The 22,208-nt window shown below is 38.5% G+C and overlaps 2 protein-coding genes across 7 annotated transcripts in view; one reads left to right on the top strand and one right to left on the bottom strand.

Moving 5' to 3' along the window:
- The first annotated feature begins 957 nt into the window (after window positions 1–957).
- On the top strand, window positions 958–15,431 carry LOC117817409 (caspase-3-like). 2 transcript variants are annotated; one of them, XM_034690121.1, is made up of 10 exons: window positions 958–1,068; window positions 2,771–3,005; window positions 3,641–3,724; window positions 5,857–5,993; window positions 10,032–10,112; window positions 11,730–11,893; window positions 12,301–12,429; window positions 12,715–12,890; window positions 14,656–14,770; window positions 14,878–15,431. In XM_034690121.1, exons 5-10 carry the CDS (start codon window positions 10,036–10,038, stop codon window positions 15,105–15,107), a joined length of 891 nt encoding a protein of 296 aa, XP_034546012.1. In that variant the 5' UTR covers window positions 958–1,068; window positions 2,771–3,005; window positions 3,641–3,724; window positions 5,857–5,993; window positions 10,032–10,035; the 3' UTR covers window positions 15,108–15,431. The 2 variants fall into 2 exon arrangements, with proteins under 2 accessions (XP_034546012.1, XP_034546014.1); XM_034690123.1 differs by lacking the exons at window positions 958–1,068; window positions 2,771–3,005; window positions 3,641–3,724 and adding an exon at window positions 5,536–5,550.
- Window positions 15,432–19,250: 3,819 nt separating this feature from the next.
- Window positions 19,251–22,208, bottom strand: part of LOC117817407 (long-chain-fatty-acid--CoA ligase 1-like) — a 28,864-nt gene continuing 25,906 nt past the window's right edge. For 2 of the 5 annotated variants that reach the window (XM_034690119.1, XM_034690120.1), the window contains 2 exons: window positions 20,600–20,671; window positions 19,268–20,469 (listed from right to left, as the gene is read on the bottom strand). In XM_034690119.1, the coding sequence (XP_034546010.1) occupies window positions 20,329–20,469; window positions 20,600–20,671 (213 nt within the window). In that variant the 3' untranslated portion in view covers window positions 19,268–20,328. Of the gene's footprint in view, window positions 20,470–20,599; window positions 20,672–22,208 lie in introns of all 5 variants that reach the window. The other 3 variants (XM_034690117.1, XM_034690116.1, XM_034690118.1) reach the window with 2 other exon arrangements.

The following is a 22,208-nucleotide window of genomic DNA, read 5'->3' as shown; positions in this document are numbered from 1 at the left end:
TCGGACAGATATGGGGGGGCGAGGTTGTGGATGGTCTTGAATGTCAACAGAAGGACTTTGAACTGAATGCGGAAGGTAAGTATAATTCTTTGTGTGTTTAATTTGAGTGTTATTCAGAGTAAAAATATATTTATTTTCAAGACATCTGAGCTTTTTTTTTGAAAGATCATTATTTGTGTTTTCTTAAAATTGACCTCCAATGCCCAGTTCTGGCAGTATTGTTCCAAGATGGACACATCAATCAGATTTAAACCCTGCTTATAATTTATGATTTTGAAAAGTGGCTGATTTTGAAGTATCACCGTCCACCCGATCTGTATCTGGAATGGTACAGTCCGGAACTTGAAGCATTTTGCGGGAACCTCTTTCAGCTGTTTATTTTACAGTCTGAGGTTTCAGCTCAGACAGATTTTAGGCAGTAGTCGAAATGATGTGAGACATATAATATATAATAAATTGCCTATATTTCAACCATACTGTATATGTCCTTAATACTATGACGGAGTAATGTCGACCTTATGTATAAACCATACAGTCTGTGGTTTAAACTACAGTCAACAGTGTGGATATACAAAGATCTACTCTGTACAGTGACCAGTCAGCTGTCATCATGATAAAATAAGCATTGTTATCTCGAGATAATGAGATAATATGATATCTTTGATTTGAAATATCAAATCTGCCTTTTATCCTACTATATTGAGAAAACTAAGTTACCTTGTAAAGAAAACAACTTAACTTGTTATATCAGGTAAACAATAAATAAAATGTACATGTCCTCTCAGCTAGGCTTCAGTAAGAAACACTTAAATACATGTTTTATTCTTCAGGAAATAAACTTTTCAATAGATTGATGTGCTAACACACCTGAGTAAGGCGGTGTAACACACCGGTCATATGTCTTAACAGTGAGCAGACTGAAGGCTGTAATCAGTGAGGAGGGTGCCAACCTCAGTATCAGCTTCATTTAGACCACGTTCAGGCACAAATACTGATCAGGATTATGTCTTCATTGTTTCCACTGCGCAAAAAAGAGCAGAAGAGCCAAAACACAAAAAACTGAGTCAGGTGAGTGGTGCAAAGTAATATAAGTAATGTCTTTTTATATCTGCTCTGACCCAAAAGTACAATGAAAATTATGCTGGAAGCTGTTACATGTTGTCAGATACAGTGTGTGCTCTCAACTCTCTCTCTCTCTCTCACACACACACACACACACACACACACACACACACACACACACACACACACACACACACACACACACACACACACACACACACACACACACACAGCTAATATACTACCTCAAGTACAGTGATGGGACAATTGGCCCACTATCATCACCAAGTCTCATGAATATAAATCAGTAAAGTTCCAGTGCACTTTTTTAATCATGCACATGTTTGCTCTCCTTTTACTCTTGTGTTACAGTTTGAGGCGGTCTGCATTATTCTACTGAAGTATGTGTTTCAGTGCACATGTAGGGTTGTAAAGGGGTGAAAAGTTTCCGGTAAATTTCCATAGGAAGTTAAGCTGGGGGATTTTGGAAATATTCCAAATTGGACACTTTCCATGGGAATTAACTGGGAATTGAGGGTCATTTAAAGGTGACATATCACGCTTTTTTCATCAAAATATATTTGTCTAAGAGGTCATGTCTAAAACATGTCTTTAAAGTTTATACAAAAAAAAAACCACTTTGAAATCAGATTTTGGTCTGCCTGAAAAACCCTCTTCTTCAGCCCTGTTCAGAACGGTCTGTTTTCCCTCTGACCACGCCCCCTCAGGAAGTGGCTATCCCCTCAACCTACAGCACGTTGATCTAATGTTTGCATGTTGGCTGAATATACACGGCTGCTCACAGACCCGCGTTACTTCAACCCTCTAAATCTGATCCAGAATCTGATCCTGACGGAGAGGCGCCTCCAGCAGGACCTTTCTGAAGGATTGGTCACAGATTTAGTGTTTCTTGTTGTTTTATTTGTCAGTATGTAGACGTGTGTCTTGGTACACAGCTACGAACATGTAGCTATGTGGCTATGCTAACTAGCGCTAGCACTTTTCCATGAAAAATAAAAATCATCCACTAGATCTTCTTTAGCACACATTTGTGCAGGTAATGAAAAACGGAGGAGGGGATTCAGTATAAGTTTATACAGTCTATGGGCTGAACAAGCTCCGAGCTCTGACTCTGTGACAGACCGGATATTGTTGTGACGTAACAAAAACACGGAAGTCCGAAACGGCTCGTTTCAGCACACATTTACAGAAAGGTGGAGAAATCAAAACAGGGGCAGAGTGGATTTTTTTCATTTTCGGGGGGTTTGTAGACATGCCAGGGACACATATTTCAGGTAGAGAACCATTAAAAAGTCGATTTTGCAGGATATGTCACCTTTAATGGAAAGGTATCATATCCAAGCATAAATACTTGTTTTGTTATAAGCAGACATCCATCCAAAATAATACAATTAAAACAGATTTATTTTTAAGTAGAACTTTATCAAGTGTTAAATATTTAATTGAACAATCAATTCTTTCATTGAAGAACAAAACTTGAATTTTGAGTTAAATATTACTCATCCCCCTGACCCAACTCATTCAAAAATAAATTTCCATGGAAAGTTTCCAACTTTGAAAATTCCCGGAATTTTGCAACCCTATGCACATGTTACATGTCCTGAATGTCCCTCACTCTGTCCCAATCTCGACATTTTTCTTGATGTCGAACTCTCGAGCTGAACACAGACCTCTTTTTTTTGTCTAGGTAACCCTCTGCACAGACCACCATGGAGGAAGATTAAAACATCCCTGTGAGTCAAAAGGAGGAAGAGAAAGCAGGGAGAAAACACATTCTTAAGACATCAAAGACTTTTGTGAAGCAGCGTGGAAATGCTGTGAATAGGAAGAACTCAGAGAGTTCCGTACCTCATGTGCATCTTTTCTTCCTACTGATCCTGAAACCGGATGATGTTTTTGGATAGCTGTAGCTCCATATCCAGGTTTATATAAGGTTTTCATCTTTTGTCACACCAAGGAGTTTGTGTTTGTGTCCTCTTTCTATGTTGACACCCTCTATCTGTACCTTTATGTTACTGTTAGATTTACGGTTTCTGAACACCATGACTTTTGTTTGATTTAAATTTAAAGAGAATTTGTTTTTGTCAAACCATCTTCTTAATTTGCAGATCTTTGAAGCGATGAAGTCAAAAAGCTGCAGGACTTCTTCATCAGAAACATTGTTACACAGAACTTTTACTTTGATGTTGTTCCTAGGAATGACTCTACCTTTCTCCTTTGGCATATCAAAAAGCCTTTTCCTGATATTCTCCCATACATCTGTTTCTGGTTCCTGTTCTGCTTCTGGCTCATCACTTTTTATATTTTCAAGAATACATCCCCTTATTTTGAGAATCAATACAGAATCACAAGACGTAATATGATACAAAAAATCACTCAATGTGAACTTAAATCTTGTGAAGAGGGTGCGACAGAGATCTGGGAAATAGGAACACTTTAAGAACTTGTGATACGACACATAATGTCTGGCTATGTCTGTCCTCTTAGTTCACTTGCTTGTTTTCGTCTGCTTTCCTTTCCTTGTATTAACATGTGGCTTTCTCTTTGTCCCTAAAAGGAAGGAAAAACAACAGCAGGTCAAGAAGGACAGGAAGAGAGAGAGGAAATTAGGGCGAGGAAGTATGATGGCCTTGAGCCACAGGTCAGGATTTCATTGTCAATGTTTGTAGTTCAATAACGTGATAATATCTTGTGCACACAGCTTAACCTCAGTGAAACCAGCAGTGTTGATGTTATTTGTCATTGAATGAACACAGTTTAAAATGTGTTTGTAGGAGAGGAACGCTGGGACTGGTATTTGGTGTTTGACATGAGCGCCCTCTGCTGTTCAGAGTAGAGGGGTGCGCCCTGTGATGTGTTTCTGTAATTAGACACTCTTAATTATGTTGATTTTCACAGTGACAGGGTTTTTTTTATCTACACGGTTTGTTTGGGAGAACTAAGCGGTAACCTGCGGTCTCAAAATATGAAGCCCATGCGAAAGTGTCATAAACAGCAATTAATCGAGAATCCGCTTGAGGCTGGCTGCAGAAACACCAGGAACCACATACACACCAATTCAAAGACGATCTTTGCAGCAATAATAAACATTATTACAGCCTGGTACAAAAAACTGCTTGGGTCTACGTAACTAGTTTCTCTATCGGCACGCACTGTACGGAGTGATTTTGTTTCTAACGCGATTAAGATTCCAAGTTTTGACCAAATAAGGACATGACTGACATGAATGACAGGTGGGAACACATAGCTGTTGGCTAGGAGGCTCAAACCCCGCCTCTTTACCTCACACTAAGGCTGTTTCCGAAATCACCTACTATACTAGCAGTACGTACTGATTTGTCCAAAATTCAGTATGTAGTAAGTAGTATGTGAACAAGAGCAAAATCTGCAGTAAGCCAAAACTCCCCGGATGTCTGCTGATTCGGGAAAATGCATCAGTCAGTCGGACCAGTCTTCCTCGCGTACTGTTTCCCATAATGCACAGCGCTTGTTCTGCTTTTTCTTTTTCCTCATTTTTTGACGGGAGGAAATCCGTTTTTGGGTGCTGTGAAAGTTATCAAATTACATATAAACCACTTCCTAACTTTTTAAATCATAAATGGATGCTAAATAAGCTTTTTATTTATCGGCTTTGCCGTTGTTTACTTCCGCTTTCCGAAACCGGAAATCCAGCGAAGTCTGGCTCAGCATGCTGCATGACAGATCGAACAGAACAGTCATACTACATACTAAATTCAAACGCAGTATGTAGTAGGCAATACCTACTGCCTACTACATTAGTAAGTAGTATGTAGCAGGCCGTTTCGGAAACAGCCTAAGTTTGGTTGAGTTCAGCATTTCCAATATGGCTCCCGCTGCAATTGGCTTCAAAACAGCGTTTCAGAAACAGATGGGTGACGTCACGGATACTACGTTCATTATTTATACAATCTATGGGGATGACCTTGAAATGTAATATCAAACACACCTGTGATGATCTGGACTTACTGCAGAGTAACTGTGACTCACCACACTGCATCGCTGCCCCAACTCTCTGGAACTCTCTCCCTCCACACATCCTCAACTCTGACTCTCTTCAATCATTTAAAAACTCAAGACCTTCCTGTTCAAAAAAGCATACAACACATAACCTCTACTCCCGCCCACCTCTGACTTTGTTCTGTTTTATTCATCTGCTTTATTTTATTTCATTTTTTCTATTTTTTTTATGTGAAGCGACTTTGAGTACCAAGAAAGGCGCTTTACAAAAAAATATCAAATATTAACTATTATTTATTATTATCTTGCTGAGAGTTACAAGAGGGCATCGATCCCACATGTTTATATTGTAAGATTAAAGTTCTGAGATTTAAGTCAGAATTTTATTAATCTGACTTTAATTTCAGAATAATAAAACGTATACATTCACCGTCCTTTTTTTCAGTAGACCTTATCCTCTTCCACAGTATTGGGACAGCTCTGAAACAGGTGTGTAGTTATTTCAGTACAAAGTCTGCAAAATAAATAAGTGTCAGTCATTTCTTATCTTTTTTTAGTGAAGTTTTGGGGGCTAAGTGGAGAAGTTCTGTTTCAGAATACAGTTCTGTTAAATAAAGTCAAAACATGTTCCTGTTTGGGACACCATGGAACACACTTCCTGCAGCAGTGTTGGAGCAACATATCCTTACAACGGAAAGAGAAACTGACGCGTCCGTTTTATTACGCTCAGTTTCTTAAACATGCAGTGACATGTACGTAGATGACTCAAGTGTTGTGGTTTGTCCCGCCCATCAGGAAGCCGCAGTCCTCATTGGCTCAGTATCCTGTACAGTGAGTGCGTAAAAGTACAGACTGTATGAAGTGTACAAAAGAGAAGGAGGAAGAGGACCTGAACACAGCTTGCAGTTTCTCCAACAACGTCCGTGAAAAAGGTTCGTGTCCTCTGTACTTTGTTAAATGTTATGTAGAACTATGAGTTTAAAGAGGTTTTTGTCGTGTGTTGTACAGGACTGACATGACTTTGTGAGTCGGCATACATCAGGTTACACCTGATAAACGAGTTTCATTCATTGTGCGTCTTTAGAGTGGTGCCTTCTGGAGGTGGCAATTCACCCAATTCTGTATTCTTTCATTCAGTTTTCCTCAGAAATGAGCATGAGTTAATCATTTTGAATACTTACTGAACTAATTAGTATTACACTTTAACATTCAAACGTGTAATGTGTCTGTATCCGGTCATGAACAGGTTGGATAGATGTGATTACATAAACAGTAAGTCTGTCAGACTGCACTGACCTACATTTGATGATAGTTTCCTCTTTTGTTAAAGAAGTTTCATTATGAGACATGTCCTAGGATGTAAACAATTAGTCGAGTTTCGATTTGTTAATTGTTAAGAATTTACTCGAACATTGTTTATGTTTGTATGTTCTATCACGTGGAACAAACATCATGTGGTCTCATATTTGGTTCAGCTATCAGGGAGGTGTTATAGCATGTATGTGAATCAGCTATGTGCGCAGTGGAGCGCTTTTTTTCTCCGCCGCCGGGGTAATTATGATCCAATTGAGCTCGCTAATGACACCTGATCCCGCACACATGCTGATTTTTCTCAATAAGAACGAGTTGACAGAAAACTGGACACTGTGAGTCTGAAATTTGTTTCTGTTCAGTTCCCTTGTTGCAGTAAATCTACATGTTGTAGTCTGAGCCTTCTTAAAATGATTAATCGATAATTGGTCGTTAACATTTCCAAAGATCGATCATGAAAAATACTGAACATTTACATCCCTAGTCCGGACCCTGTTGGATGAACTCTTAAACACTAATGCTCCAAAATATTTGTGCTGCTGGTTAAATATTTTATAAGAACTACATGCTTTATAGCAGGGGTGTCCAAAGTACGGCCCGGGGGCCAATTGCGGCCCAAGGTCCATTTACTTATGGCCCCAAGCTTCCATCTTAAATTGTGTTATTTATAGCAAAGAAATTAATCACAGTTTCTTTCTACAAACAAAAATAAAGTCAATCCAGAAACGTCTCAAAAAGCTTCATATGGACTACCTGTCTAAAACCAAAGCTCTGGGAATTCTTCAAGACGGCAATAAAGAAGAAACACAAGAACTCTTAAAGTTGACAGGTTTTCAAATTCATGTTTTTATCATGATGAGAAAATGTTCTTGATGAACACTAAAACTTCAGAAGACACAAAAGAGGACACAAGACAAGATCAAATTATAAAATTGTGCAGAAAAGGCAAAATTTGGTGCATCAAAAATGTTCAGAACTCAGGAAAGTAATTATATAGTTCTTAAAATGTTGTCTGCTGGTCAGAAAGGCCTTAAAAAAAACATGAAAAAGAAGAGTGATGAAATCTAGATTGTGATCCTGCCATAGGAAAATAATGATACTAAATATTAAATAAATATTTCCTATATAACTTTTAGGATTCCTAAGTCTCAGTAGGAGCCACTGGCCCTGAGGTATTCTGACAACATCATATGTGGCCCTCTTTGAAAAAAGTTTGGACACCCCTGCTCTATAGTCTCGTTTGAAAAACATTATGGTTTGTTGGTTTCTCTTGTGCAATGGTTCAACTTTTATTTTTTACAAAGGCAATTAATGTGACTCCCCGGGTCAGATTACCTGAGCCTAAGAAGACAACAAAAATCCCCAATGAGTCACTCAATGAATCAGAGTTTCAGCCACTCGAACAAGTCAGACTTAATGGATTAGCAAAGTTAAAACAAACTTATTTAGTAAAGTTAAAGAGCTCACAGATTAGACAGGAATTAGAGGAATAAATCATTTCCTCAGATTTTCTCTTTGTGGGTTTTTGGAAGCATGAACTACACACAATTAAGCAACTGTATTTTCCATCAGCTTACAGGTGTTTCAACCTTTATTTTTACACGTTTGAGTATTTGACTTCTGAAGATATCAATACATGTTCAGGCATTACATAGAAGTAACTGCAAGTCATTTGTCTTCTCATGTGTCTGTTCTAATTGAAGGCCAATAATCCCTTTGTTGAGGTGTAAGGGCTGTTTGATTGACAGGTCACCTGTGACAATGAGTTCTTTATGGTTAGCTGTGTGTTGAGGGCAGATTATTGGAGCTAACATTGAATATAAGAGATTCCAGTTTGGAAAGTTTTAATTGTTTACTAATGTTGAGAGAAGTTAGAGAAGAGGCGTGTTGAGTTACTCCTTTCACTGTGACCGATGGACACTGTATGCAAAACCAAAGCTGATGTACCTTCCTGACTCTTGGAGTGTCACAAAACAGGATACAATGTTGAAAAGATGAAATATCATGTTCAGACTAATTATTTATATGTATGAATCTGTCTTTTCTTAAGCTACTGTAATATGCTGTGATACAACCTCCCATATTTTCTCTTTTTTAACAAAATGCGCGTTTTGCCTTCCCATCACCTCTTGCATTGCAACACCGTCAGAGACTAAAAACTAAAAACAAAAAAATAATTTTCACTCACATTATGCTACTACTTCACAAACTACACATAAAAAACAGAGTTTCATCAAGGCTGACAGCGCCCACAATAAAAATACTTTTAAATATGATATTATTATATTAATGTTCTGTTATACTTTTATCAAGATTTCCTTTTTTTCTCTCCATTGGACTACAATAGAGTTTTAAATTTACCTTCAAATGACGTTCATATGTTTTAAGATTAAAAACAGTTTCATGTTAGAGGACACATTTTCACAGATGACCATTCTTCATTTAAATGTAGAAAAGAAAAACACAATCATGAGGTGGGGAAAATGTCACTCCTGACAGGAGAAAAAAGGGGCATACCTGTGCATAATTATATACCTGTCGAGGTCCATAAATACAGAATCACCTGCACTTTTATCATACAAATATTCAAGTCTCAGAACTCAAACATATACAGTAACTCCTTCCTCCCCAACCCAGCTCAGTAGCAGAAATTATCGCACACAAATGGAAATACAGCAATGATGAAAGAGAATAAGACACCTCTCAGTCTGGCAGTCTGCAGATCTCTGATGTGTGATAGAAAGGGTTGCCATTTGTGAAATAACTTGTCAGTGTTTCCTCTCAGAGTATATTTGATTTTTTCAAGTTTAAGAAAGGAGACTGTATCCTGCAGCCACTGTGCAACGGGTGGAGGGTTGGGAGACTTCCAGTGTAAAAGTAAATGGCGTCTAGCCAGCAGTGAGGTAAAGTTATGATTTTTTTAATTTAAATGACCTTTGAGCAAGTGGGAGATAAACTCAATTCAAGCTTCCTCTGTAGTTGGCATGTAACCTTTTATTTTCTGTTCATGCTATAACATGTCAATCATCAGTCTGAACACATTTATTCAGTAATAGTTTAAAGTTATTTGCAGAGTTGCTTAAATTCATCTAAGTAGATTTCTGTATGTTGTTTCCTCTTTATATAACTTAAAGCTTAAATATGACCATATATTTATGAATAGTTGTGTCCTTGAGTCGATTAAATTTATTCAACATACAAGTCCAATTAAATTTATCTCATCTGCTCAAAACACCAAACATGACAGCTCACTCTGGATAAACATACCTGTCTGCCTAAACCACTGGACATCATGTTTTAGATTTACACTGACCAACCCCTCAAGGACTTATCAGACCTTCTAGAAAGACTGATGCCAACAATACAGAGGCCACCATCATATAGTTAAAAACAATATTCATAAGAAGAGTTTCATTCATCTGTATATGAAGTGAAACAGTAAAACTAACAGGACTTAAACAACACATCAGTGTTAATCTGAAGTTACTATACCAAATGATTTTATATGACATTATTGATAACTAAAGGAACCTACTCATGAATACACAAGAGACTGAACACAAGGAAACAAGACAAAGAGAGATGAACATCTCAAAACAAGATGTTGGTGATTAAATTTATCTTCTTCATCATTTTTTGTTTTCCCTTTGTGTTTGTAGGAACATGTCTGAGCCTCGTGGGGATGGTGACGCACAGAGTGGGGGAGACACACTGGATGCCCTATCATTTTTTTCACAGAAGTAAGTTTTACACACTGAAGAAGTTCTGACTGCCTTTATTTACCTAAACCTGAATGTTTCTGCACCATTTTAATGGATCTGATGCAGCTAGTGGTAGCTGCTGCTTAACAGGAGGTGTTTTCTTGCAGAAGCTGTGTGATGCAACTTTCATTGCCCCGATCTTCTCACACGTAGCTGTTTGTATGTGTTTGACATTATCAATCAATCAATCAATCAATCAATCAATCAAGCAATCAAGCAATCAAGCAATCAGACTTTATTTATAAAGTGCTTTTCATACAATGACATTGTAACATAAAATGCTGTACAACTTAAGATAGAATAAATAAAAAATATAAAAAATTGAAATAAAAAGACCTCCCTATCCAAATCCCAACCCCAGCCCTGACCCCAGAAGAAGAACACGATATATACGAAATAATAATACTACTGATAATAATACAAAAATTAATATTAATATTAATAATAATAATAATAATAATAATAATAATAATAATAATAATAATAATAACAATAACAATAATAATAACAATAATAATAATAATAATAATAATAATAATAACAATAATAATAATAATAATAATAATAATAATAATAATAATAATAACAACAATAATAATAATAAATGCAAAAATAAAAAAAGAAGTGGCTGAATGAACTGAGGAAACGCTTTCATGATATATTAATGAGGAAACACTGGAGGTAAAATAAGATGTTAAAACCAAGTGGCAACCTCTGGTCTAAAAATATGAGTCCAATGTGGAAGTGCTAAAAACTGCAGTTCATCGAGGATCTGCTTGAGGCTGGCTCCGGAAAAATAAACATGTTTACAGCCTGGTACAAAAGACAAGTGTAGTCTGGATAGCTCATTTCTCTATCAGCACACACTGTACAGGGGTGAATTTTTTATAACGCAGTAATTTCAAAAATATTGAGATTATGAGTCTTCCATTATGAGAGGCACAGCTGACTTGATTGACAGGCGGGAACACTAGCGGTTGGCTAGGAGGCTCAAAGCCCGCCTCGTTACGTCACACTCGCTCGACAGCAGCAATATACTAGGTCCATATTTTATACAGTCTATGGATCAAACTCACATGTTCAAGTAAACACGTTGTCTGCTGTTTTCAGCTGTTAAAGACTTTTGACAAACAAGGTTTTTGATCGAGGTCGGATACTCCAATACAAAACACTGTGAAGAACACTGAGAGGACTTTAATTTGCACTTGTGCACAAAGCCATGTTGACCTTTGACCTGTGTCTGAAGGGAAATCTTGTGTTACTGTGAACTATGGTTTCTTAGGGAAGTAGTGGTAGCTCTGGTGAACTTTGCTTTCATATTTCACCAAAAACATACATTCTGTTTAACTTGACAATAAAAAACATGTAAGCTAGCTTGAACACTCTACAATGTGTTCACATAGCTAGTACTTTAAATAAAATCCTCCTGTTTATCCCGGTGTTCCAAAAATCTTGAGCATTTCTCTGTAGGTCCCATCAGATGGTTGTTAAACAAGCTCTTAACTTCTCACTGAACCTCATTAATCAGAATCAAAACATGTTCTCATGATGTGCATTCATTTATGAGTGTATTTTCTGTGTCATGTAACTTTTCAGGCAGGATGCAGAGCCTGCAGAGAGTCCAAAGACTGCAGAGGAAACGGAGTCTTCATCCATCAGCACTAAAGCAGCAGACTCAGACCCTTATCGATACAGGATGGACTACCCGTGCATGGGAACCTGTCTGATCATCAACAACAAAAACTTCCACCCCTGCACAAGTGAGCACACTGATTTAAGAAGAGTCACAAACAGATGCAGACACTGATCGATCTCAGTTCATAGTCACATGATCAATAATGATGATGAAAACTATTGTAATGCACGTAGTCGTGCATGAATTATTGAACAATGTTGATTGTGCTAACTCGCTGAGCACCTGTGCTTTTTCTACCATCACAAATCAAAACGTTAGCTGCTAAAAGAGGCAGCTGAAGTGGACTTTATCCTCTCTGCACATGTCTACAAAATAAAGCCCCAACATTATCCAAAGTTTCTAAAACAAGAAGTGTCAGTTCTGAAGGTTCTGGTTGAGTCCTGACCAAAAGTGAGGCACATGGCATCCTGTCTCTGGACTATGTTGTAGATGCTGACATTGAAAGTCTTGTTCTCTTGTGCATCTCTCTAGATATGAGTACTCGTAATGGAACAGATGTGGATGGTGCCACTGCTATAAAATGCTTCTCCGATCTGGGCTACAAGATAAGGTTTGCCAATGATCAGACTGTGAGCCAGATAAAACAGCTGATGATAAGTGGTGAGTTATGTCTACTTCTCCTCACAGTCATGTTAAAACTGTGCATTTTGTGTTATCTGTTATCAGGTGCTGCAATTATAAACACTGGGGCGTGTAGCAGTGTCTATGTGTGGTTTCTCTTTAATTGTCATTTGCGCGTTTGAGTTTTGGAGCAGTTATCATTCAGACCACCTTCCTGCTGAGAGCTAAATCTGCCCATATGTCACCAATGCTCCTCGTACACATCACGTAAAAATGTGCAGACTAGTGATTTAATCGTTCCTGTCTTTGTTTATATGTGTCCAGTATCCCAGGAGGACCACAGCAATAATGCATCATTTGCATGTGTGCTCCTCAGTCATGGAGAGGAGGGTGTGATATTCGGCACTGACGGCTTTGAGAAGTTAGAAAATCTGACTAAATACTTTAAAGGAGATCGCTGCAGGGGTTTGGTGGGGAAACCAAAGCTCTTCTTCATACAGGTCAGTTCAATAATCCCAAAATGTGATTGTAAATAAACCAACATGTGTCCGTTTGACCTCTTATAACATCATACTGCACATGCTCAGAACCTTCACAAAACAACTATCACCAGATGCTTATTGCAGCTATTAGGTGGTCAGCTAATGTTGGGATGCACCCTAGTGGATAGAAGGTGTAACAACCACGTGCTGATGATGCTGGTGTTGGCTAGTGATGGGAATTCCAGCTCTTTTTAGAGAGCCGGTTCTTTTGGCTTGGCTCACTACAAAGAACCGGCTCTTTCGGCTCCCAAGCGGCTCCTCAGTTTTTTTCTTGTTTGAATGACTGTATTACCTAAAATAATGTAAAATTATATGTCAAATGAATTGCTAATGTAAAAAACATACAGCATCAAATGTTTATCATTTAAAATGCTTTATTTATATACTCTACATGAAGCAGAGTTCTACAGAAATTCCATTATGAAGTACAAAAAACAAGACTCATCTCAGTTAGACAAAAAGGTCAGATCTCTGATTGTATGTTTATTACTTTTAAAATTTTAAACACCTTCATTAACAGCAGGTTCCCTTCACTGTCTTCATTCTTCCAACTGCACTGATGGATAAACAGTTCTAATGTCCATGACCTGGATGACTGATATCCTTCACAGACACTTCTAATGTGCCTTTGCAGGTTTTTTGTGGAGCCTGATTGATGACATTTTCACCTCGCACAGTCTGCACTCTGCCTTTAAACTGTCTATGCCATTGAACTGTGTCTAAAGTTTACTGTGTTTCCTGCAGTCACTCGTTTTCTCACCTTTCCAGTGCGTTCTCGTTCTCTCTCCCTCTCGTCTCCCTCCTGTTGGTGTGCTCACTGTGTTGTGTGTGTCTGTAACCCCTCCCCTCCCCGTTTTGCCTCTGACACGTGATTGGTCAAGACGCCACCATGTCTTGACCAATCACGTGAGGCTTTAACAGAAAAAGACGAGGAAAAAAAAAAAAAAAAACGGCTCCCAGTCAGGAGCCGGCTCCCGTCGTTCACCTCTTAGAGCCGGATAGTTTGCGACCGACACATCACTAGTTGGCGCTGCTACACCACAATGTACAAATAAACCTTATAAAAGGCCAAATTAAAGCAACACATTCGTATTAGGAAAAGAATACGAGGAATAAGACATGAAAAATGGGGTATCTAGCATCGATGGACTGCTTTGAGATTATGTCGGAGGTGCACTGTGAGCACTTAGGACTTTAAATATGTCCAAAATACTGGAGAAGGTACTCCTTATAGGGGCCTGTTTATTTACCTGTGAACAAGGGATGTAAATTTTAAGTATTCTCCGTGAACGATTTTTGAAAATGTTAACGATCAATTATAAAAAGAAAAACATTGAGTTTTCTTACGTCAAAAACAATGCCAAATACGTTGTTTTCCCCCTGAATTATATACAGATACAGATGGGTGACGTCACGGATACTACGTCCATTATTTATACAGTCCATGGTAATAACGTGAGATTTCAAAGGGACTCTCAACAGGTGCTACTTTCCTACTTCATTCCAAGCTGAAAGATAAACAAGTCAAACATTTGTATGTGCAAAAGTCAAAACTCTGGGCTCATTGTGGCACAAAACAAGAATGTTATTAATGAACACTAACAAATAACTCACAATTCACTTGTTGGGGTCAATAAGAACTACCACTAGTGGCTGAAAGGGTCTGTAGGGTCCCCATGTTAACACAAACAACACTATTGATCTGGATTCCCTATCGTATTAGGCATGCCGTGGCTCAGACCTGGATGGAGGCATTGAGACTGACAGCGTAGCGGAGGGAACATCGGAGAGGATTCCTGTGGAGGCAGATTTCCTGTATGCTTTTTCTACGGCTCCAGGTAAGAAGTGTCTGAGGTATATAAGACTTTTGTCCTTTCAAGGAAAATGACCTAGCAGAATCAAACACTTCACGCAGCTGTGTAAAATCATGCATAATGTCATGCAGGCTACTACTCTTGGAGAAACACATCCAATGGTTCCTGGTTCGTTCAGGCGTTGTGTGAGATGTTGCAGCGGTGCAGTGGAGAGCTGGAGCTGATGCAGATCATGACCAGAGTCAACCGCAAGGTGGCGACGCACTTTGAGTCTGCCTCCAACCTCCCTGGATTCAGCGGCAAGAAGCAGATCCCCTGCATCGTCTCCATGTTGACCAAAGACTTCTACTTTCCTGTCTAGATCCAGATACATGTCTTCTTTTGACCTATGACCCACTACATACATTTATATACTTTGACTTCAAAATGTTTGAGTGAAATCCAAACAGGATGGTGTTAGCTTAAAGATGAATAATTACCTCAGTAAAGATTTTCCTAATGAGTTTATGCTCTCAATCACTGGTTCCAAGTCTTCTCCCATACAGCATGTGCATATTGTCCCATTTAGAATAAAGAAGACTAATGTGTTCCTTTATGAATATATATTTTTAAAAGTGCTGGAAAATACTCTAATTGTAATATTTGAACATCATAGTTTTAATAAAAATATAAAAGAGTGTAAGTAGTTTCTGAGTGTGCAGAATTTAAATGAGTCTCTCTCAAAGAATTATACACTTGGACTTTCCATGTTTGTGTGTGTGTGTGTGTGTGTGTGTGTGTGTGTGTGTGAGAGAGAGAGAGAGAGAGAGAGAGAGAGTAATTTGCTGTTGAGGAGGGGGCTGTTTCTTTATGTGTGACAGAATAGAATACAGAAAGGATGAGACATTTGTATCTAATTTTGAAAACAACATATATTTATTTCTGTCACATTATAGGCAATCGTCAGATAGAGAGTCTGATGTAGAGTTGAAGCCAACCCCAGTGAGTAATCTGCCGTGCAGAGAGGAGTTTTTTTGTGAGCAAATTTAGCAGGTTCCATCAAGACAGTCCAGCTGCAGACCTCCACTCTCAGCCGACTCTCTTGCAGACCTCCACTCTGAGATCCCCTCCACTGTCAGAAGGAAGTGACGATAGGATTAAGAGAGTGGAGATCTGCAGCTGGACCCCTCTCCGTTTGATTACCTTGGTTAACCTGATTCCTCACTAGTGTTACATTGAAAAAACAAAGTATAAAATGCACGTCATCAATAACACCACATAAATTGGTGGGCACCTTCGTTTGGTGTAATGATCTCAACCTTTTTCATTTCCTCGAGAGAGACACAATTGTTTCATTTTTGCTCCAGTCCTCTCACAACCTCTGTGTTTACATTCATTGTTGTTTGAACCGTAAAACGGGGATAGAGGTCGGATCAATTCAAGGTTTAAAGATTCACAACAATTTGATTCACTTCATATTAAATGAAACACATAAAGGTAAAATATGTTAATTTATGTCAGTTTCATGATAACTATTTTACGGTTATTTAGTTAAAGTTATTTTTTATATGATATAATGGAGTTGTGTAACTTAAACGCACAATATTACGTCACTTCTGTCCTACAATGGAGGAGGCGGAGCTAGGCGGCTGAATGGCTGAGACCACAAAGGGGGATTAGAATACACTTTAAAATTTTGAATGGTGTGTGTCCCTCAAAACGATATTGAAACTACAGAGCATTTATTTTTTCAATGTTTTTTCTCAGAAGCAATATGGGTTGATATACACGACTGGCTCCATACCAATATTCTACTTAAACCCTTTCTACAAAAGGACATTAGTTATGGCTTTGTCTCAGAGAACAAAGAGTGATTTTTTGATTAATAATATCCTCATCCTAGCGAAATTTGACATACATAGATGCAAATATATGAAGGTAAAGCCTGGGTTTTATATATTTTACAATGATTTTCTCTCCTTCACTAAAGCCCTTAAAATAACGAAAAGCACATATTCTATGAAATTGTTCAACTTGATTAACAAGTATGATCTGCAAAGAAAGCCCTAGTATTGTGCTGTTTGCTTTTTTGTTCTTTTTTCTCTCCCTTCTTTCCTGTTTTCTGATTGGATGTCATTTTCAGACTGCACTTCATATGGTTTCTAGAGTTACTTTTTTCTAAGAGATATATATTTGTTTAAATGCACCATTTGCACCTGTCCTTTACAAAAGCCATTGTGAAGGATTTTTGCCACAATGTTTAGTAAATTGTTTTTGTTAATTTAAAAAAGAAAAAGAAAAGGAGGATTAGAATTATGTCACTTCCGTCCCACGGTGGAGGTGTCAGTGAACTTCCACTTCACAGTGGAGGAGCCGTTAAGTCGGCTGAGAGTGGAGGTCTGCAGCTGGACCCCTCTCGGTTCCATAACAGGTAGATGGGTCGGTAAAATGTCACAGGGACTAGAGGAGGTTTTCAAAGTACTGATTAGATTTGTGAGTTCTTTAAAGGAGATAGAAGAAAACCTTTCAAGTGTTGTTGGCTGGAATGGGCAGGGAACAGAGGGAGAAAGATGTCATTTATCTTGCCAACAAAGGAGGTGAGGAATATGTTGCTTATTATATCAAGGTTGTCAAACAGGATTTTGGGGGTTCATTGACACTGTAATACAAGATTTGAAAAATAATTAGTTCCTGAACCATATTGTTAAACTCAGTTAAAGGATCTTTGAGGTACTGGTGGTGAACTTGAAGACGGGTGGATTTCCACAGTCGCTCTACTTTACGACATGTTCGCTTAAAAGAGCGGATACTGTCAATCATCCAGGGGGAGGGCTTTTCCCGAGGAGCTAATCTAGATTTTAGTCGTGCAACTTCATCTAGGATAGAACGACAGTGCTCACTTCAGGATTTTACTTGAGACTCAACATCACCACATAGTAAAACAGGGCCATCATTACAAGAAGCAGAAAACTTTTCTGTAGAAAGATGGTTAAGGATGCAGAAATTAATTTATGACGACAGGGTAAGATATCCAAATTAAAGGATAAATCAAATAAGACATAAATATGATCAGAAATGAAAGCTCCTTGGATAAAACAGAGTTGGAGTAATATACAGAGGCATCCCATCAAAATTTCTCCCCACATGCAATGAATACAGAAAATTTAAAATCTTACCTCAAATCTGCTATGTCCTAAACATACACCTGTCTGATTGTCTCACCTGAGTCTGATTGTCTCACCTGAGTCTGATTGTCTCACCTGAGTCTGATTGTCTCACCTGAGTCTGATTGTCTCACCTGAGTCTGATTGTCTCACCTGTGTCTGATTGTCTCACCTGCGTCTGATTGTCTCACCTGAGTCTGATTGTCTCACCTGTGTCTGATTGTCTCACCTGTGTCTGATTGTCTCACCTGAGTCTGATTCTCACTTGTGTCTCTTTGTCTCACCTGAGTTTGATTGTCTCACCTGAGTTTGATTGTCTCACCTGAGTCTGATTGTCTCACCTGTGTCTGATTGTCTCACCTGTGTCTCTGATTCTCACTTGTGTCTCTTTGTCTCACCTGAGTTTGATTGTCTCACCTGTGTCTGATTGTCTCACCTGTGTCTCTGATTCTCATTTGTGTCTCTTTGTCTCACCTGAGTCTGATTCTCACCTGTGTCTGATTGTCTCACCTGAGTCTGAATCTCACCTGTGTCTGATTCTCACCTGTGTCTGATTGTCTCACCTGAGTCTGATTGTCTCACCTGTGTCTGATTGTCTCACTTGTGTCTGATTGTCTCACCTGAGTCTGATTCTCACCTGTGTCTGATTGTCTCACCTGAGTTTGTTTGTCTCACCTGTGTCTCTTTGTCTCACCTGTGTCTGATTGTCTCACCTGTGTCTGATTGTCTCACCTGTGTCTCTGATTCTCACTTGTGTCTCTTTGTCTCACCTGAGTTTGATTGTCTCACCTGAGTCTGATTGTCCCTGTCAGTATTTAGTCTGTGTTTCCTCTCTTCTGTGTCGGTTCATTGAGCCTTGTGGGGATGGTGACTCACAGAGTTTCTCCCATTTGTTCAAACGTCATATACATTTAAAAAAACATCACAACTTTCTGTTACGTTTGTTGAATAAGTTGAATTAAAGGTTTATTAACAATACGTATTGTTTGGTTTGTGTTTTCCTGCTTTTATTTCATTGACTCAAAGTGGCAACAAATTTATGTTTTGATCACCACCGTTAGATATTTGTCAACATCAGATCTCCATGGGAAAAAGATGGGAGGTTGTATCAAAGTACATCTCAGTAGCTTAAATAGAGTGGGCAAAAATTAACTTCAAGCACCCCGACATGAGAAATTGATGATTTCATCTATTTGTTATGATTTAAGTGTCCGAATTAAATGTAAATGATTAAATTAACAAAAATGTTGTTGCAACATAAATAAATCCACGGGACCCAAAATGAAATGACAAACTGAAACGTGACTACATTACTAATAATAATATATAGCTTTATGGTGAGAGAAAAAACACACACACACTTATTTTGATATTTTTTAATTATAATCTTTACAATAAAAATCTGAGATGACAAAAACAAATATCACAACACCACTGTTAAAATCACAGTCCTACCTTTCAACACTAAAGAGGATGAACTTCAAGTTGTATTTTTCCCCCTTCATTATAACATTCTGATAACTGATTCCTTCAACAAGTCTTTTCCTTCAAGTTCTCGTTATAATTATTTCACAATATTGACATTCTTTAAACGTCCTGAGCCATAAACATTCAAAAGGATATCCTTCAAGCTTTGTTTTTTTTACCCTTCTATATTATAAAAAACATCACAGATTCCTTCAATAAATCTCTCCCTTCAATGTTATTTTCATAAATAAATTACAACATTGACTTTGCTGGTTTCCAGCGTCCTCAATGAATCAAACCTTATTCACACAAAGGATTCAGCCACAGCAATGCATTGTTGATTTCCTACTCTCCAATGAAACGATTCAACAACACAGAGAAAAACACATCATGACACGAGTGAAAAATCTCATCAAAGACAGAAATGTCAAAGTTTGGGTCAGTTCATTAATATGGCTTCTTCTCCACATTGATCCCTCAGTTGACTCATATTGGTGGTCAGCTTTTCCCTTATTGCCTTGAAGGCGTGTGTGTGTGTTCGTGTGTGTGTGTGTGTGTGTGTGTGTGTGTGTGTGTGTGTGTAGGAGGTACTATGAATGCTTCCTGACATAAAGGTCCTGAGAGAAATGATGCTACAAAGCTGCACTTTGATATTCCCTTTAAAACGAGTTCATAACTCAATCGATTAGAATCAACACTTTATGAAACATATGTTTCTGTACATAGAAAAGGAAAAACTAATTCATCATAGAAACATTTGTGAGGCATAAAATCAAGCATGGACCCTCAGATGTTTTCTTTGTCACAGATCTGACAGGTCTTCTGTTTTGTTCTAAATGCTCTAAATGAATCTAACCCTTAAAAACAGGCCTCTGATCTTTTTGGACCTCTTCTTTTTTGTCTCTTTCCCTTCATTCTGCACCTTTGGTAGATATCTTGTGTACATTCTTCTGTGCTTGCACTCCTCTCCTTCTACATTTTGATCCCTGCGTACAACTCATCTATCTGGGACCTGAAGTATGATCGCAGTTCGTTCCTCTTGGCCTTCAGGGTCGGGGTCAGCAGGCCGTTCTCTATAGAGAACAGCTCGCTGTGGATGCAGATGGCCTTCACCTAAAGGACACACACATGTTGGCAGATTGTGTCACAGAGGGGGACAAAACAGCAACACAGCAGACCACCGAGCTACCTAGTGGTGTACAGAGACTTCATATCTTAGCTGCACGATCATCGTGTATCGTACCTGCTCAAAGGACTTCAGGCCTCCTTCCTTGCCCAGTCGCATCATGTCCTTCAAGACGGCTGCTTTGACCTCCTGTACAAATATGAAACAGGGAGACCTCAGAAAATTGCACACACATTAGCAAAATAAAATAAAACTTAAAGTTAGTCTGCTGCCATATTTCACGCTGATATACACACACAGAGGACAAGACAGGAAGACCTCACAATACACTGCAACTCACAAAACAACACAAATGTTGAAATGCTGCGTCACAATCTCAGTTTCTTTACCAAGTCATGAGTATATAACGTAATAAATCAATTTTTGTACACTAAGCCTTTTGAGTTACATAAAGTGTTAGTGTACACTAAACAAGCTTTGTGAGCACAGCATACAACATCTATTGTGCTTTACTGATGTCTAAAAGCTACATTCACTTGTTCATAAGGCGATCAGTCTGCATGGTGTCACTAAGAAAGGTTTATAAAAAGTCTCACTTAAAGCTATGATCTTAAAGATTTTCAGATAAACACTGTAAATGTATCCAAAGTCATGACCTCTTGCACAATAACATAATCTTTAGTGATCCATGAACACTAATGAAAGTCTGTGTGTCGGTAATATTCTTTAGGATAAACTAAAGATGTTAACTTAAAGGTGACATATCATGCAAAATGGACTTTTTAATGGTTCTCTACCTGAAATATGTGTCCCTGGCATGTGTACAAACCCCCCGAGAATGAAAAGAATCCATTCTGCCCCTGTTCTGATTTCTCCACCTTTCTGTAAATGTGTGTGAAACCAGCCGTTTCAGACTTCCGTGTTTTTGTTACGTAACAACAATATCCGGTCTGTCACGGAGTCAGAGCTCGGAGCTTGTTCAGCCCATAGACTGTATAAAATAATACTGAATCCCCTCTCCTGTTTTTCATTACCTGCACACATGTATGCTAACAAGGAGCTTCAGAATCCTTCAGAAAGGTCCCGCTGCCTTTCTGGTAGAGGTCGGTTTTACTCCCCACGTCTGCAGATTTGAAGATCTAGTGGATGATTTTTATTTATCATGGATAAGTGCTAGCGCTAGTTAGCATAGCCACATAGCTACATGTTCGTAGCTGTGTACCAAGACACACGCCTACATACTGATAAATAAAACAACAAGAAACACTAAATCTGTGACCAATGGTTCAGAAAGGTCCTGCTACAGGCGCCTCTCCGTCAGGATCAGATTCTGGATCAGATTCAGAGGGTTGAAGTAACGTGATCTCTGAGCAGCCGTGTATATTCAGCCAACATGTAAACATTAGATCAACGTGCTGGACAGCCGAGGCACATCCCTTTCCTGAGGGGGCGTGGTCAGAGAGAAAACAGAGTGTTCTGAGGAGGACTGAAGAAGAGGGTTTTTCAGGCAGACCAAAATCTGATTTCAAAGTGTTTTTTTGAGCACAAACTTTAAAGACATGTTTTGGGGACCTCTTAGATCAATATATATTGATGAAAAAAGCGTGATATGTCACCTTTAAAGCAATGATACTTCAAAACGCAGGAAACATCAACAGAAAGAAATAAAACAACGTTATATAAAGACAGATATTCATGCACAAGTCACAGCTTATTGCCTCAGGGG

The sequence above is a fragment of the Notolabrus celidotus genome, chromosome 8 (genome assembly GCF_009762535.1).
Source record: "Notolabrus celidotus isolate fNotCel1 chromosome 8, fNotCel1.pri, whole genome shotgun sequence".
NCBI classification, from domain to species: Eukaryota; Metazoa; Chordata; class Actinopteri; order Labriformes; family Labridae; genus Notolabrus; species Notolabrus celidotus.
This window is presented reverse-complemented; position numbering and strand designations above follow the sequence as displayed.

Coding starts and splice junctions, on each gene's coding strand:
- LOC117817409 (XM_034690121.1), top strand. CDS start 10,036: ATGTCTGAGCCTCGTGGGGATGGTGACGCACAGAGTGGGGGAGACACA. Junction 12,430..12,714: donor AAAACAGCTGATGATAAGTG/GTGAGTTATGTC, acceptor ATATGTGTCCAG/TATCCCAGGAGGACCACAGC. Junction 14,771..14,877: donor TGCTTTTTCTACGGCTCCAG/GTAAGAAGTGTC, acceptor AATGTCATGCAG/GCTACTACTCTTGGAGAAAC.